The sequence below is a fragment of the Gambusia affinis genome, linkage group LG12 (assembly GCF_019740435.1).
Source record: "Gambusia affinis linkage group LG12, SWU_Gaff_1.0, whole genome shotgun sequence".
In the NCBI taxonomy this organism is placed as follows: domain Eukaryota; kingdom Metazoa; phylum Chordata; class Actinopteri; order Cyprinodontiformes; family Poeciliidae; genus Gambusia; species Gambusia affinis.
The window spans coordinates 26,610,139-26,626,864 of record NC_057879.1 but is presented as its reverse complement, the minus strand read 5'-3'; the positions used below and the strand labels follow the sequence as shown (position 1 = coordinate 26,626,864).

The 16,726-nt window shown below is 37.0% G+C and overlaps 2 protein-coding genes across 2 annotated transcripts in view; one reads left to right on the top strand and one right to left on the bottom strand.

Moving 5' to 3' along the window:
• Positions 1-667: 667 nt before the first annotated feature.
• On the top strand, positions 668-10,661 carry stard3nl (STARD3 N-terminal like). The gene is made up of 9 exons (XM_044135315.1): positions 668-848; positions 4,347-4,672; positions 7,327-7,404; positions 7,496-7,573; positions 7,837-7,890; positions 8,433-8,553; positions 8,694-8,792; positions 8,907-8,974; positions 10,034-10,661. The coding sequence occupies exons 2-8, from the start codon at positions 4,472-4,474 to the stop codon at positions 8,969-8,971; spliced, it is 696 nt and encodes a 231-aa protein (XP_043991250.1). The 5' UTR covers positions 668-848; positions 4,347-4,471; the 3' UTR covers positions 8,972-8,974; positions 10,034-10,661.
• A 232-nt stretch (positions 10,662-10,893) lies between these two features.
• The window catches only part of LOC122841667 (solute carrier organic anion transporter family member 5A1-like), a 36,005-nt gene continuing 30,172 nt past the window's right edge, over positions 10,894-16,726 (bottom strand). The window contains exon 9 of the mRNA XM_044135185.1: positions 10,894-16,103. Within this exon, the coding sequence (XP_043991120.1) occupies positions 15,580-16,103 (524 nt within the window). The 3' untranslated portion in view covers positions 10,894-15,579. The remainder of the gene's footprint in view (positions 16,104-16,726) is intronic.

Sequence of the window (16,726 nt, the reverse complement as noted above, 5' to 3'; positions counted from 1 at the left end):
GGTTCTGTTGGGTACCAGCACATCAAGGTGTAAAAGGCAATGAAAGGGCAGATAAATTAGCAAAAAGGGCTTTAGATCAGGCAATAATGATTAAAATACCTATTGGCAAAGGGGAAGGGAAATCAATTATTAAGAATAAAGAAATGGAAATATGGCAAAAAAGATGGAATGAAGATAAGAAAGGAAGGAAATTATATAAAATACAGAAGTCAATATTTAGTAGAAATGTTAAGGAGAGAAATAGAAGGGAAGAAATAATAATGATTAGATTGAGAGTAGGGCACACATTTAAATAAATGATACTTTATATTTAATAGGGAAGAAAAATAATGATAAATGCGAAAAATGTGGAGAGAAAGAAAATGTAGAACATATACTACTGAACTGTAAAACATATGAACGTGAAAGGGAGAAATTGAGAAGAATAGTTGGAAAGACAGATCAAGAATGGAGTCTGAAAGGAATATTGGGAAATGATGGAAATATAATGGATATTTGTATGATAAGAAAAGCGTTATTTATTTTTCTTCAAAACACAAAATTAAAAAATAGAATATGACTGATGTAGAATACTGTTGCTACACACTCGTGTACAGTAGGTGGCGGTATGCACCTTAAAGTTGATTGCGACCCGCCATAATAGAAAAGAAGAAGAAGAAGCTGCAGACTTCCATTCCCAGAATCCTTTGCTCCAAACTGCCTGCTAGCATGACTTCTATCCTTCCACAGCAGCAGACGAAGAGGAAACAGATGATTTCTCCGCCTCTGCTATCCTGAAATCAGCCGCAAAAACACGTCCGACTTTTTTATCCAGTGAACATTAAATCTTGTCTGAGCGTCTCGAACAGGTAAGAGTTGTGACGGAGTCAAATATTAGACTTAAAGAAAACCCGGAGGAAGCTTTCTTGCTAGCTAGTTGTCAAATGAACCCAGTGATGCAAATAAAAACGGCCAGAGAGCTGCTCAGGGGTGATAATCTCATTTTATCTGTTTATTTTGTCGCTTTTTGTTTTCCTACCTGGCCAGGTGACTCAGATGACCCTTAAAGGGACATTCCGAAGTGTTGTGTTTTTTAGAGGCCTTGTCAGCTTGTTTATATCCGTCAGCTGCCGAAGATGTAAATACACCTAATTTTTAAACCTGATCTAAAATATCTGGGTCTGTATAGACTTTCAAAAAGTTTGTTTACATGAATACTGAAATCGCAGTTTTAATTATATAATCTGTTCCCTCCCAGTAAAAATGTTTTACAAGGTTCCTGGTTACCTGGTGAAACAGGTGTGTCCAGACACATCCTGGAAGGCTGAGTCATGAAGTAACATCAATATATTTACTCTTAATGTATTACATTTTTATAATTATGTTTATGTTTGAGGCTCTTCTGGTGTCGTGTATTTATTTCTTAAAGCAGGGATGTCCAAAGTGTGGACCCAGGGCCATTTTCAGCCCTCTGTATGATTTTGTTTGGCCCGTTGGTCCACAATTCAAGAATGTAGATAATTTCAATTTGAGGTTTTTACAGACAAATATTTTTTTTACTATATTTATTTACTTGTCATTTAAAACAGCAGCTGTTCGTATTTTGGATCAAATGATTTATAGATTCCTTTCCTACAATGATTTGGCTACTTTGCTTTATTAAAATATTGTCTATTTAGTATATTATTGTCCACAGTCAATTTCTTAATAATAAATCTTTTCTGTTTTAATTTAAAGAAAAAAATGTAAAATATTTTCACTCTAATGTTACAAAGTTTGGACACCTATCTTATAGTATTATTTCACTAGCATTTAAAAACTCTTAATGTTATAATATTAAAAGTAAAAATCAGTGCTGTTGTACTTGTTGTTGTGTTTCAGTCTTTTTGTGTTCTTCCTCCTCCATCCAGTTATTTTTATGTTTTTCTGACAATCCGGTTTTGTTCCTGACACTAAAGTAGCTGCTTGATCAAACCAGTTCCACCTGCACTACCATCCATCATCCTTACTGGGATTGTTTCCTCCTTAGATGTTTTAGATCAGTGTTTGTTTTAGTGCAGCGTTCCAGCAGTCTGAGGTTATTCAGAGTTGTCACCAGAGCAACTCTTTGAACTCTTTTTGTTTTATATTTCTAAATCTCTATGAGTTTCTGCTCACTCTTTTAAATGCTTTTACTATTTTTCAATATGATGGTAAAAGTTTTCTTTGACAATTTCATTCAGTCTGTCTGAAGCCAGCACCTCTGGGTAAGGTGCAATTTGGAGGTGTGTGTTGCTTGTCACACACAAGCCCCTCTCCTGACTCATCTCAAAAGCTGCTACAAAAAAAAAAAAATTAAAAATGTTTGGCTTTTTTATTACTAATGTTCCAAAAAACTTTGTTTTCTCTCAAAAAGTTCACATTTATTATGTTGTGCAAAAATAATATGTAAATAAATATCAGTCTGTATTTTCTAGCTCTGCTCTTCGTCTTCATCAACCAACCTGCAACTGAAACGTTTTTTATTAGCCACAAAAGCTCAGCACGTGTTTTAAGACTGAATGCAGCCACAAATGAGAAGTTGAGAGGTCATATTTCCTGTTGGTAGAAACGAATTTATCACATGAATTCATTAACACTAATTTCCCACATTGATAATATTTAGTTATGTTACCAGATGCTCACTGGGTCTTTTCTCAACGTTTGTCCCTTAAACACTCAAATGATCTGAAAACGTTTGAATAAAAGAGTCCAACTGTGATACTTTGTTAAATTTATAACAGGTTTAAAAGTAAAATGCCTGAAATATTCGTGTCAAACCTCAACAGCTCATATTGAAGCTTTAATAACCATAATTTATCCAATTTGGAGCCATAATGTTGATTTATTTTCTCTTAAATCAATAAGAATGAATTTTGTTGGCCATGTTGGAGTTAAACCAGTTAAAACGTAACGTTGCTTTGTGGGCTGAGAGGGAAGTGAAGAGGAAGATAAAAAACTGACTGTTCACAATGTGAGAGAATTAAAACTGTTTTATTCTCACTGGTTTTATCTCACTGGTTCCAGATCTGGGTTTGGATCATGCAGGTCTCGGTAGGTTTTGTGTATATATATTTATTATATATATGTAGGACTTTAAAAAAGTCTTTATTATGCCAAAGAATTGAAGCTTTTGTCTCAGATTTTTTGTGAAATGTGGATCGTGTGAACCTGAAGGAAACAACATCATAAACAAAACACTGTTCGAGTTTGAAACGTGTTTTTTGTTACTTTGTATGAAAACAGTTAATTCAAATTTACAGTAAGTTTCACTTCCTCAATCGCTGAGCAAATACAGCCGAGGAGTTAAAGCTCTACTACTAATAACTTCCTGAGTCACAGGAAAAGATACTTTCATTGTTCATGTCAAATATTAATATTCCAGCTAAACTTGGTGAAGCTGCAGCTTGACGGTTTGAGAAAATTCCTGTTAAAGGCCAAATTTATTTAAGGTTAATTTAAATGTACCTGAGGTGTAACCAGAGCTATGATTTCTGTATCGGTTTCTGAATAACTGAAGTGTTTTAAAATATGAAATCAAAGAAATGATTCACTAGTTTTATGCAGGAGCAGCTGCTTGTATTTTGGAACAGGAACCGTATTTGTTCCAAAAATTACAATTTTAAGCTTATTGCTGCTGAAGAAGTTTTACAGCAATGATGCTGCTGTTTAATAAGAGTCTTTAATTTTAGTAAGAAGTTAATTTAAAGGACTAAACTATAAAGTTTGAAATATTCAAAATATTCATGTTACATTCAAAGATATTACATGTTTATTAATTTTCATATTTAGTATAAAACTCCAACAGAAACTGATAAAGTAAAACATTTGTTACATCACTAGTTTTAAGTAAATTTTCAAACTGTAGAAGTACCTCTGTCTCTATGGGAACCCTGACAGATGATATTCTGTTTCTTTTCTATCTAGAATTTGCAGTGGGTAGCAAAATGTTTCTAAATATATGATTATCTTGAGACTAAATAAGATATTTGAACATTTTGCCTTAATCTGAGTTGATTTTCTTTAGACTAAAGGTTTATAATTTCCCTAATCAACTGGACTATAAGGTGAGAAAACATTCAGTCATTCAGTATTTAATCTCAGAAAGACAAATACTAACTGTAGGTGTTTTTTTTGTTTAGTTCTTTTGTTGTTGTTTTTTTTTTGCATATACACTTACTTGTCATTTGTATGAAAATGTAAAAATATCCTCTGGTTATCACTGAAATAAAACATGTTGATGTCGTAGGGCATGGAAGGGGACCAAGGACTCGACCCTGTGGGACTCCACAACTCAGCTGAACTACGAAGAATTTAAATGTGTAAATGTAACATTTTTATTCTTCCAGATGCTGTGATGCCGTTTTCCTCCACAAACTGACTGCAAAGCGCCACATGACCCACCGCCGCCGCCTGTGAGAACGCCGTTCTGAGCAGTGGGCGGGGCCAGTCCTGTCCGGGGGCGGGGCCAGCGATGGACAGCAGGTGCAGCAGCGTGGATTCGTGGCTGACCGGCAGAGGGCCGGTGTCGGTCAGCAGCACGCCGCTTTCTGCCCGGGTGGAGTCGTACGAAGCCGGGGAGAAGAAATGCATCTCAGACGTTCGGAGGACATTCTGCCTCTTCGTGACCTTTGACCTCTTGTTCATCACTCTGCTCTGGATTATTGAGCTAAACGTAAGACTAGTGTTTTTGCACTGTGTCGGTAACACAGCATGTCCTAAAATACAGATTTAAACTAATTATTTTAAACTTCAGCAGATTTAAAACTGCAGCTTCAATTATATCCAGTTAAACGAGTTAATTATTGACTCCCAGAAGAAAAGAAATTATTGCAATAAATGATAATTCTGCTGCTTTAAGATCATTTTCAAGTAAAATAATGGCATAATAATACAAGGACATATTCTCAAAGATCATTTTAAATATTCAAAAGAAATAAACTAAAACGGCAAATAAAAATAATTCTGAAGTTTCTGTAAACCAAAGCTCAAGACTGAAGACTGAAGAGTTTTTGGTAGAGAGAAAATAAAAAAAGTTGTATTTATTATGCAATTAATAGATTTATTGCTCATTTTGACAGTTTCAAAGCTTTTTAACGTGGAACAAATTGAAGAATCATGATTGTAACTAAACCTGCAGCTGAACTTTGAAACACAGAAGCAAAAGATTTAAAGTTTAATCTTCTGCTGGTTTCCAAAATGGCTCCATGAGAATTTTATGTCGTCTGAAACACATAAAACATCATAAAACAGAAGTTTATGACGTAAAAAAGGTCAGTTTATGTAGTTAGAAGTCATTTTACTGAGTAAATAATTGAGCTGACACACATCCAGGAACAGGCTGAATCTGCCCTGTCGGGTTTCGTCGGACTGCGGTTGGAAAGAAGGAGGTCAGGGTTTCTGTGGAGGAGCAGATCAAGGTCAGACTTCTGCTCAGATTCAGGAAATGTTTTGTTTTTTTGTCAGGCTCTTAAACAGATCCAGTTACAACTGGTTCAACACTTAAAAAACCACAAAATAACTTCTTTTTTTGATTTGTTTGGATGTCAGCAGTGACTCATCAGACAGAAGAGAATTTACTTCTGTTATTAACAGTTTTATAACAGAAACTCAACCGTTTAGTGACTTTTTGACCTGCTACTTCCTCTTCCATGCAGTTTGTGGCTCTGCTGCCTTGCAGTAGGAAGGTTCTGGGTTTGAATCCCAGTAGGTGATTCTGTGAGGTCTTTCTGTGTCTTTCTGTGTGGAGTTTGCATTTCCTCTCTGGGTTCTCCGGCTTCCTCCCACAGTTCAAAAACATGAAATGTCCTTTTTCTATTTTGCAATGTGAATCTATTTATTGTGTATTTCCTGTAAAATAGTCAAAAGTTTACATAAAAGCTCTATTGTATTCATATGCACACTGTAAAATTTGGTTTCCGTGCCTCTGACTGGATTCCTGGCAGAATGATGAGAGTTTAGTTGAAGTCGTTTGGTTTCCTGATGCAGACGAGGCTCAAATAATCTACACATTGTTAAAAAGGTTTTCCAAACCTTTTCCAGAATGTGTATTTTGTCTTTTATCACTTAGAAAATGATACTCATTAGGTCAAAAATCTAATAATATTAAGTTTATTAAACTCAGTTTTGGGGATTATTTTTGACTTCCAAAGATAAATAATAATATTCTGAAATACAAACTAAACAAGAATATCATTCAAAAAATCAACTTTAGTCTGAAAATACTGGTTTCTGTTAATGCTGCCAAATGTTGGGTCAGAATATGGGCAGATTCCCAGGGCGGCATTACATCGGGGGCGTTCGGTTGCACCTTGAACAAATGTTCTGCTGCTTTCATGCGTGTGAAGAATGAGGAGTTGGAACCTCCATGTTGATGGTTTGGGACTTTTTGCTGCATTTTATCCAATAATTATAATTTGTTTTGTTCAAACTGTGTTTAAAACCTTTAACTGGAGAAAGAAGGAGAAAATCTCCAGGATGTTTTCCAAGATGAAAACATTCATTCAAATGAATCCACCATTGAAATGATCAACTAATTTAGTAATCAATGAATCATTAACTGGAGTATTGGGACTCAAACACAGACTTTGTGCTGAAAGAGCAACAGACTAAATTAAACCAAAACTGTACAAAATATATGTAGATTTTACATTAAAAAGTGTTTAAAACGTCTTTGGAAATGTTTTACCCAGAGCTCGTTTTCACTTCACCTGCTTCAAATTCTCTCAAATAAATTAAAACAAAACAAAAATCCTTTTATTGAGAACTTTTTGTTTTCCAGGTTTGAACTGGTTAATCTGAAAACCAATCAGCTGATCAGCTCAGCGTCGCGTCATGTGAACTTTTCACATGATGCTGTTAGAAATATTATTTCATCTGCAGATCCATCTTTTGCTCCAGATGATTAAGAGTAAAATGTAGGAAAGTTTGTTCTTGGATTTTATGCAATAACATGTTTTTCTTTATTTTTATTTGCATATTTTAATGCATTTCTAATATTGTATGAAACGACCTGGGTGGTTTAATTAAAAATCTGCAGAATGTGTCAATTTTTATCATCTGAAAGCTTCAACTCTTCAGTAAAATAATTTAGTTGCTGCTCTAGATGAAAACTTTTGCTTCGTTTTGAAAAGCTGTGAACTTTAAAATATATTTACTATTAAACATGTTTATCCTACTTTCTAATTAGGGTTTGTTGATTTTTGAGTGATGCTTTTAGTTGGAGCCAAACATTTAGATGTAATATGATAAAAATATTAAGACTATTTAATAATTTAACATGATTTTATGGAGCCAAAACCCAAAATGTTTCTGTTTCCTCTGCTGCAGGTGAACGGAGGCGTTCAGGCGCAGCTGGAGAAGGAAGTGCTGCACTACGACTACCACTCCTCTTTCTTTGACATTTTTGTAAGTCTGTCTCTAGTTTTTACTCTGTTTTTACTCGATGATCTTTTTGTTTCGTCTGACTGCCTGACTCTGAGCGGCTCCTTGTGTCCAGCTGCTGGCCGTCTTCAGGTTTGCCGCCCTCATCCTGGCGTACGCCATCTGCAAGCTGCGTCACTGGTGGGCCGTCGCTGTAAGAGTTTCTCCCGGTTTTCATTATTTAAACTTTGAACAGAATCAGATTATTTTACAGAACATATATGGAGAAAAGATCCAAACAAACTAAGTACAACTTTGTTTTTTTAGCCACATCTATAAGGAAGTCAAGATGTTTATAGTTTTTGTGTTTCATATTTTCTATATTTGTTTATTTTATTGAATTATTTTCATTTTAAGTTTAAGCTCGATGGATTCTTATACATGTTACAGGCTGTGTGTGTTTTTCTCATTGTGCAGATAACCACTGCAGTCAGCTGCGCGTTCCTGATTGTTAAAGTCATTTTATCAAAGGTGAGAGGAAAAATAAAACTGCTGATCCAAAACTTCATGGAAATATTTGTAGAATGAATTTATCAGATATAATTACAATATCAGGTTTGATAAAGAGTCTGTTTCTATTATGACCTGCTAAATATTTCCATCTCTGCTGAACATTTTTACCCAAGAAAACCTCAACCTTTATTAAACTGGTTTAAATAAATACTAAATGTTACATTCTAAAATATTTAGATTAAGACTGACATTTTATGACCATTTATAAACATAAAACATTAAAATCCTGGACCTTAAAGTGAGATTAACAAATCTGAATCTTCCACATTTTATGAAGCAGTTTGTCCAGATGCTAAGCTAACAGTTTAGCTTTTTGCATCAGTGCTGTATGGGAACCCAAAATTGTTTTAGATTTTATGGAACTTTCAGATAATAAAACAATCAAATCATCTAGATTTTATGATGAATGGTAACAAAAAAATCTGAAAATGTATGAAGTTGAGTTTAAAAATTGAGATTTGTGATTTCCATGAACGGTTTGTTGGTTTGTTTGTGAGCAGCTGCTGCTCCTCCAGGGCGCCTTCGGTTACCTGCTGCCCATCGTCTCCTTCATCCTGGCCTGGATAGAAACCTGGCTGCTCGACTTCAAGGTTCTGCCGCAGGAGAACGAGGACGAAAGCAGTGAGTCTGCCGGCCAGATTAACAACATGAACTGCCGCAGATTAACAACATGAACTGCCGCAGATTAACAACATGAACTGCCGCAGATTAACAACATGAACTGCATGTCAGACCTGCTGACCTGGTTGGTCTCGTTGCAGGATATCAGTCCTTCATGGACGCCGTTGAGCGCGCGCCTCTCATGGGTCCTGGTCCTCTGTCCGACGGCCAGTTTTACTCTCCACCCGAGTCTCTAGCAGGTCACTAAACCAACACTTAGTTCTGAGAAAAGAAGCAGAACTTTCCTGTAGCCTCTTGAATGCGGTTTGTCTTTCTGTTAAAGCTGTTTGGATCGTTTTCTGTCCTGTTTTCAGACTCTGATGAAGATCTGGAGGATAAACACGACCCAGAGAAATGCCTGATCCAGAAAGTCTCCTAACAGGTAGAAAACTCTTCCTGCAGCAGATCAGGTCTCTGATGTGGAGCTGATCTCTGGGTGGCAGTTTCAGTTAAAGATGAACGAAAAAAACAGCAGCGAGACACAAAAAATACAGATTTAAGACGTTAAGGAGGATTAAAGGTTTAAAACAAGAAAAACAATAACCAGATGAAGTTTGATTACAAATTACTGCGGTTTACTCAGATCATGCAGCAGAGAGAGACCTCTAGTGGTGAGAACAGGCCAGTGTTCCCAATGCGCCTGAAGCTTTGGGAACACATTGAGTTTGACCTTTCAGAGGTTAAAGTTCATTGGATGAGGGGTTTGTGGTAGCCACACTTCTCATCAATTTAAAATGCAGTTTGTTTTTTCCATGTAATATTTTAATACATCAAAGTGGATGCATTAAAATATTTATTTTTAAATATTTAGAGGAGATCAAATTGTTGCAGGTTCTTAGATTGACTTTCAGGTCAAAAGAGCCAATTTTTCTCCCTCCATCCATTTTCTGGTCCCTCCTGGGTTCGGAGGGTTGCTGGTTCCTCTCCAGCTACGTTCTGGGCGAGAGGCGGGGTCACGGGGTCACCCTGGACAGGTCGCCAGTCTGTCGCAGGACCAATTTTTCTCCCTCTGCTACAAAATTTCATTGTGCAAAAATATCGCATATTTTCTAAAAACATTTTATTTTGAAACTGAAACATTTCTATTTTTAGATCTGAGTTTCCAAAGAAAACAAAGTTAAAATAAAAATGTTTGAAGTTTAAACACATTGATTAACTTTTGTTCTGTTATCAATTTTTATCGGCTCCATTTGCTGGAGGGCCACACAGAATTATTCCAAGGGCCAGAAACGGGCCCCGCGCCACACTTTGAACACCTCTGATGTTCAGCTGATTTATTTAGAACCAGTTCCAGATCCAGATAAAGTCATAATAAATACAACCTGATGAAAATGTTTCACTGATTATTGGTGTATTTTTAAGATTAAATGTATTAAATTGAGTTTGACCTCCCAGAGGTTAAAGTTCATCGGACGAGGGGTTTGTTCTGCTCGTTCTTCAGGTTTTTCCTCCGGCCTGAAGCGTCCTGCTCCTCTCCGGACCTTCAGTTAAACATCAGCCTTCTGCACACGCCGCTGCTCCACGCCGCCGAGTTCTGCTCCCAGACGGTTTTTTGTTCTTGGACCTTTTGAGGGAATTAATTTTGATACAAAACGAACCTAAAGTCTAGTTGAACAAAAAGATCTGTTTTCTTTCTGTTTTTAAAAAGATCTTTTTCAGATTTCAACCATGATTCACGTTTTGTTTTACACGTTTTTGGACAGCTTGTCTTAAATTTACACCATGTTTACTGTAATATTTGATTGTTTTTGATTTTACTGCCATAAATCCTGATTGGATGAAGGAATGTGTGAAGAGCCAGTTTGTAGCAGCAGATTGAAGTCTGAACAGGCAGATCACTGATTTTAAGAGACTGAAGAAAGTATTTCAGGGAAAATGAGCCACATGAAGGAACCTGCACTGTATGTATCATATATATATATATTATATATTAAACTGCTTTTAAAAGCTGCTGTTGGAGGAAAACGTCAAACAGTGTAATTACTCACGTCTTGATGCATGCCATCCAAACCGTTTGGTTTTCATGGAAAGCTTGTCTGTAAAGAGAACCAATAAAAGATGAAACTTTGTTTTCTTTGGTCTGTGAGACTCTAATTTAGGAGAAATCATTTCCTGACTTTGAAACAAGAACAGCATGTTCTTTTGTCTTTCCCATTTTGAATAGTGGGAAGAAAACTGTCAGTGAAACAGGAAGAGCTTTAGATAACTGTTCCTGAACTCAGGGTCATTTTTTTTTCCCCCAACTGAATTTTCACAATTTTTTAGGGACTTTAAAATAATTAAATAAAATTAAGACAGTGGTTTTCTGTAATACTGTTTTATTCAGTTGGTCACATTTTGAATCAACAGAAGTCAAGAATCTGAGGCAGGAGTGAACATCCGCATCCTGCCTCTCATCAGTGCTGCATCAGAAACACTTTTCTCCAAAATAAATAGATACTGACTTCTTTAAAAAAAAAAAAAAAAACTACCAGCCTACGTCTGATCCTGGATCCGTCTGGAAACGATGAGATGAACCACGAACCAGAGAAAAATCTGGGGACTTTTCAGGTGAAGAACGTAACGTTGTAAACCTTCGTTTCTTTCAGAGATCCTTCATCCTGTGAGCATCGTTTAAAAACAGAGCAGCTGCAGCAGACGACAGTTTAAATACAGACGTGACAAAAGTTTCTATTTCCTGCTCTTTTCTACATGAAGACATTTTACTCCATTCTACTAAAGTGTCAACACTGAAACTAAGCATCAAGTTTCATTTTTTCTTCTTTTACAGCATTATGAGATGATCACTGTGAGACACAACAAACAAAAACGCTCCATCAGATCTTAAAATCTCCCGTTGCATTGAATGCAACATTCATCCTGCGTCTGTGAACCAATATGCATCAATGTTTAGATTCTTTTTTTTTTTTGCATTAAAATAAAACCAGAAACTCTTTTAATCCAGGCAGAGTCCTGAGCTCAGCAACATGTTGCTGCAAAATAAAAACTTTGAGACATTTTGCAGATTTTTGATTAAAATCTCAACCTGCAAAAATGAAAAGTGATGCAGAAACATGAATTTTAAAACAAACAATCTGCACAAAACATGGAACAGGTAATTCTAAAGGAATAAAAACCCTAAAGGAGCAATAAAATGGTGCAGAAGCATAATGGCTGTTTCACAATCAGCAGCTGCAAACCATCATCAAAACAGCAGAAAATAATATAAAGTTTAATAACTTTATGTTTAATTTTCAAAAAGGCAGAAACTAAAAATTGGAAATTAATTTAAACATTAAAACATGTTATGGAAATGAGCAGAACAGATTTTTCCAATAAGATCAGGGAGAATCTAAATTTATATTTTTTAAATTGTTGCTGTAAAAATGTAATTTTAAAGGGCAAATTATGAAAATCTGTTCATTGTCCTAAAATTCAGTTAAGGTCAAGAAAAGATCAGATAATTAATCAGAATAGAACCTACTGCAAAATGTTCAAATAATGAGGAAGTAATCCTGATTTTGAATATTTTATTTAAAAATTGTGTCGATTTGAAAGTATTTTTTTAGTTCTTTCTAAACCTTAAACTGCAGTTTTCTGTTCTTCAGTTTAAAACTTGTATAAATGTTTGAATTATCATCAAAAGCTTTAGATTAGATATTTATCTTCAGTTTTCTGTGTTTAAAAGAGCTGGACTGAGTAAGGAATTTATAAATATTTAAAACTTTAAGCGTCTTCACAGCAGGAAAAAGGAGTTTTAATCTCCAACTGTGCAGCATCTGCATTCTCCAACTGAATCTTTTGTTTTTTAGACAGGAAAACTTGCAGATAGATTCAAATGATAAATGTGAAACAGATTAGATTTAATCCAGTTGATAATCTGCTGCTGCATCCCTGCATGCAGTTCCCAAAGTGACCAGCAGGTGTCCTCAGAAAACACTTTATTTAAAGATTTGTTTTTCCAGAAAGTTTAAAATGCTGTTTTTTATTTTACAGACAAAATACCAACATTTAACTCATCTCATAAAGAACAAATACGTTCTAAATTTAAAAATCTTAAAACTTATGGTTGAGTTTTTCAGATTTCTTTAAATGTGGTACATTTAGTGGATCCAGTTTATTATATTTCCACACAAAAAGTCACCCAGTGATGATATTTTAAAAGAATTACTTTTCAGATTCAGAAAGAAACATTTGATTACATATTATGTTTTAATTATCCTGCTAATGTTGGGGTTGTACTCAGCAGGGGGCAACGATGGACCAATGATGCACCTTAATTTCAGGATTTATAGAAAATGTTTGCAACTAATAACAAAATTGATCTATTTTTGAATGATTTACAACTAAAAAAAGAAAAAAAAAATCAAAACATTAACCTTCTCTGGGCTTTGTGTATTCACAATCCAATAAAATATCAAATTAAATTTCAGTTGGGGCTCCAGTAAGGAGGCGTCTCTTGCAGGTGATTTTTAACTGTTTCTAAATCACCAGGTTCTGCTTGAAGACATGATGATGGAAACCTCCATCCTCTCTTTCAGGCAGACAGTTTTTCATCAGAAACACTGAAACATGTCGGAGGAATGTGCCGAGGAACGAGGTCCGGACTTTGTTCATGGTTCCTGTTTACACCTTCAGCAGGAGAGAGCCAGAGGAACTTCCTGTTACAGCTGGGAACGCTGGGATTCTGCTGTGGGAAGTGGGACTGACAGCGTGGAAACATCTCAGAGCTGCAGCTGCTAATCTCTGCAGTACGTCCCTCCTGTCCGCCACAAAGGAAGATTTCTAAATCATTTCAGGCCGAATTTCTCTAAACTGATTTTGAAAAACATATTTTAATTTTTTACAGTTATTAAAAAGCAGAATAGTTTACTTTTATGACAATAATTGGAACAAATCAGCTGCAGGCTATTTTAGACTGTTTAGATTTAAATTTGATTTTATGAGTTAATATTCAGCAGAAACACGTAAATAAAATTCTGAACTTAAAGTTTTGCAGAACAAATATTGTCAAGTCACCAGTGGTGGGCACTACAAGCTAAAGAGCTAGCTATGCTAACGCTAAAGCACTAAACTAACATGGTATTTAGAGGAAGCTAATGCTAAGTGACACAACGCAGCATGTCGCCCTCTTCAGGATCACTGCTGAGATTCTTTGGAACAAATCTTTCACTCTTGGTTTCAGTTTTATAGTTGCTAAGGTTTCCTAACTCTGTTGCTGATTTTTGTCGGCGGTTTGTTGCAGATCAGAACATCAGCAGATTTTAAAGAGCTTACTGGAGAGCTGCAGCACATGAACACTTTCCATTCGCTCAAAACGAAGAAGAAAAAGAGGTGAGGAAAAGAAATCCATTCATAAATGATTTCAAAATAAGAGCATGCAGATAAACATCTACATAAATGAAGCTGATAAACATAAAAGTTGAACTTTATTCAATTAAATGTTTACAAAACAGCCAAACAAAGTAAAAGTTTAGAATTTATCCAGAACAATTAATTTAGGGGAAGCTATGTGTGCTAGCAAAACTGCTAAACAAGAGAAATTAGCTCTGCTATTAGCGCATTAGCAGATTAGCAAAAGAGCGCCCACCACTGTCAGTTACTAATTTTAATGCTCTTTAAAGACTAAAACAAACCCTGTGTATTGCGGCGCAGCTGATTGCTGGATTTGAATTTTTATTTTGGTCCTTGTATATTAATGAACGTATAATATTGTCATAAATATACCGGATTTAGCAAATTGCTCGTTTCCATCTGTAGTTCCTCTGAGTGATGAAGCTGTTATTCACCTGATGAGACCAAATAACGACCCTGTCCTTCTGCTGAGGCAGAAATCGGCCTGCAGGTGGCGATAAAGTTAAGCTAGAGCAGAAATGACGTGGCGCGGTGAGGAGAGCGTCTCAGTGGAGCTAAACCTATTCTGCAATCACTAGCAGCGTGGAGAGTCATGAAGAGGTTTCTATATTTACTTCCCTCCAGAGGAGAGCGGTGAAGTGCAGCGAACTGATGCAGAGAATTCAATCTGGATGTTTCAGACCGTTTTCCTCTCACGGCTGAGAGACAACTTGGAGATCAGCTGCTTGTTTTCAGTGCATCTGCTGCTGTTCTGTCTGAAACATCTCAGCTATTTCCTTCCTGGAACTGGAGGAGAAACGCTGATCCTGTTCAGGTCGAGCCGCTTGCAGGGCTCCTGAGACGTATGGGTGGATTGTACGGAGCAACAAAAGGCCCAAAACACAGAAACAAACATAAAGCTGGACTCTAAACGCTGTTTTCACGTAGCACCATGCCATCGGTTTCCAGTTCCTAACACTGAATCATCCTGTATCACATTTCCAGGAGTTTTTTTGTTGTTGTTTTTTTTAGATGAGGACGAACATCACTCGAGTGACGGTGAAGAAATGAAGAAGGAGGAAGTGAGGAGAAAGCGGAGGTCACCGTTCGGGAGAGTCCTGCAGTCTGACGGGAGATTTCTGCTCGTTCTGTTCCTGTGAGGGTTGAGGTGACAGAAGGCACGTGTAGCCGGGGCGCACTGCAAAACAGAACCTTACCTTTAAACTGGTTTCTACTGCAAATAGTTTAGTGCACTTTAAATAAGATAAAATGACCTAAAAATAATGTTTCAGCAAGAAATATGAAGTAAAAGTATTAAATCCTTATTTGAAGATTATTTCACTTATAACAAAACATTTTTCCATGTTCTAAGTGAGATAATCTGCCAATTTCTTCCATCAAAATCAAGGAACTAAAACAATCTCCTATGTCTTGCTGATAAGTTATTTATAACTTATCAGTCTTATTTTAAGTGTGATCAAATATTTGCAGTAGAAACTAGACCAGGAATACTTGGTAAGATGTTGTGTTTTTGCAGTGTGGGTTTATGAGCAGTGAACCAAACAGCCCACTGGGATTTTCTCCATGTCACAAAGAAATCCAGCAGATTTTTCTCTTCTTTTGTCAGAAAAGCTCAAAGCTTCCTGCTCTCTGAAACCTGTGAATGAATCTGGATTAAACCCGAACTGAGACGTGTTCCAGTGAGCGGGCCGGGGGGGCCGGAGAGGGCGGGGCCGGAGAGGCTGGGGCCACCGGGGCCGGGGAGGCCGCATTCGGATCCACAGGGGGAGGAGTTATTGCTTTCAGCTCGTTGCCGGGGCAACTCTGCGTGCTGACGCCTCGGTTGAGGGCGTTGGCGGCGGGGTCGGTGCGGGGGATGTTGACGGGGCAGGAGCGGGTGCGGGCGTGGCCCTTGTGGCCCCCCGGGTGGCACACGAGGCTTCCCACGGTGTCGACAGGCGACAGGTGGCGCTTCAGCCAGCGCTCCACCCGCTCCTCCTTGTACTTGATGGAGTACCAGGTGAGGAAGATGAAGAGGAAGCCGAGGAACTTGAGGCTGGCGGCCAGGCCGAAGTAGACGAAGCGCAGGGAGGTGACGTCGTACTCCCAGCAGGAGCCGTGAACGCCGCAGTCCTGCTGCCACAGCATGCAGGTGGTGTCGATGACGGCGCCGAAGTAGATGGGCGTCGGGATGTAGGCTGGGAGGAAGAGGAAGATTCAGAAACCAGTTTTTATTTTCAAACGGTCGAGAGATTCTGTCTGAATTCTGCGGCTGATGAGAGGAAAAGAAGAAGCTGCGTTTCATAACTGAGCAACTAGAAATACTGAAAATAAATTCTCCTAAAGCAAATACAGATTTCGTAAAAGTTCTCGTTTTGTTGATCATGTTATGCTGCTACGATGACGGGGTTTAAAATGTGGTTTATTTTGCAAGAGTTACATGATCGACAACCAAATGTTACCACTGATGCAAACCACGAAGAAGAAGAAAACAGGAAGTTGGATAGATAATCATTACATGCATGTTTTTAATGTCTTATCAGGTGATCAAACTTATTCATGTGTGATTTTATCTCCGTTACTTATTTCATGAAAAAAACCGCAAAACAGTTTTTTCACCATCAGAGGAATACTGACAGTTTTGTAAATGTTTGTAAAGGAACAGCAGCTTCTGTAAGTAAAAAGATCATTTATTTAAAGCTGCCAGGCTTCTTCTTAAATAAAGAAATTTCAAAGAATCATCTAAAATCTAATTTTACAAAAGAGTGAAGCAGATCAAAATGATTCTTTTAGCATTGTGAATCGATTCAGGATTGCCAGG

Bases quoted from the DNA above. Each gene is read 5' to 3' on its own strand.
- stard3nl (XM_044135315.1), top strand. From the start codon at position 4,472: ATGGACAGCAGGTGCAGCAGCGTGGATTCGTGGCTGACCGGCAGAGGG. The intron at 7,891-8,432 runs GTGAGAGGAAAA...GTTTGTGAGCAG, and splicing joins TTAAAGTCATTTTATCAAAG to CTGCTGCTCCTCCAGGGCGC. The intron at 8,793-8,906 runs GTCACTAAACCA...TCCTGTTTTCAG, and splicing joins TCCACCCGAGTCTCTAGCAG to ACTCTGATGAAGATCTGGAG.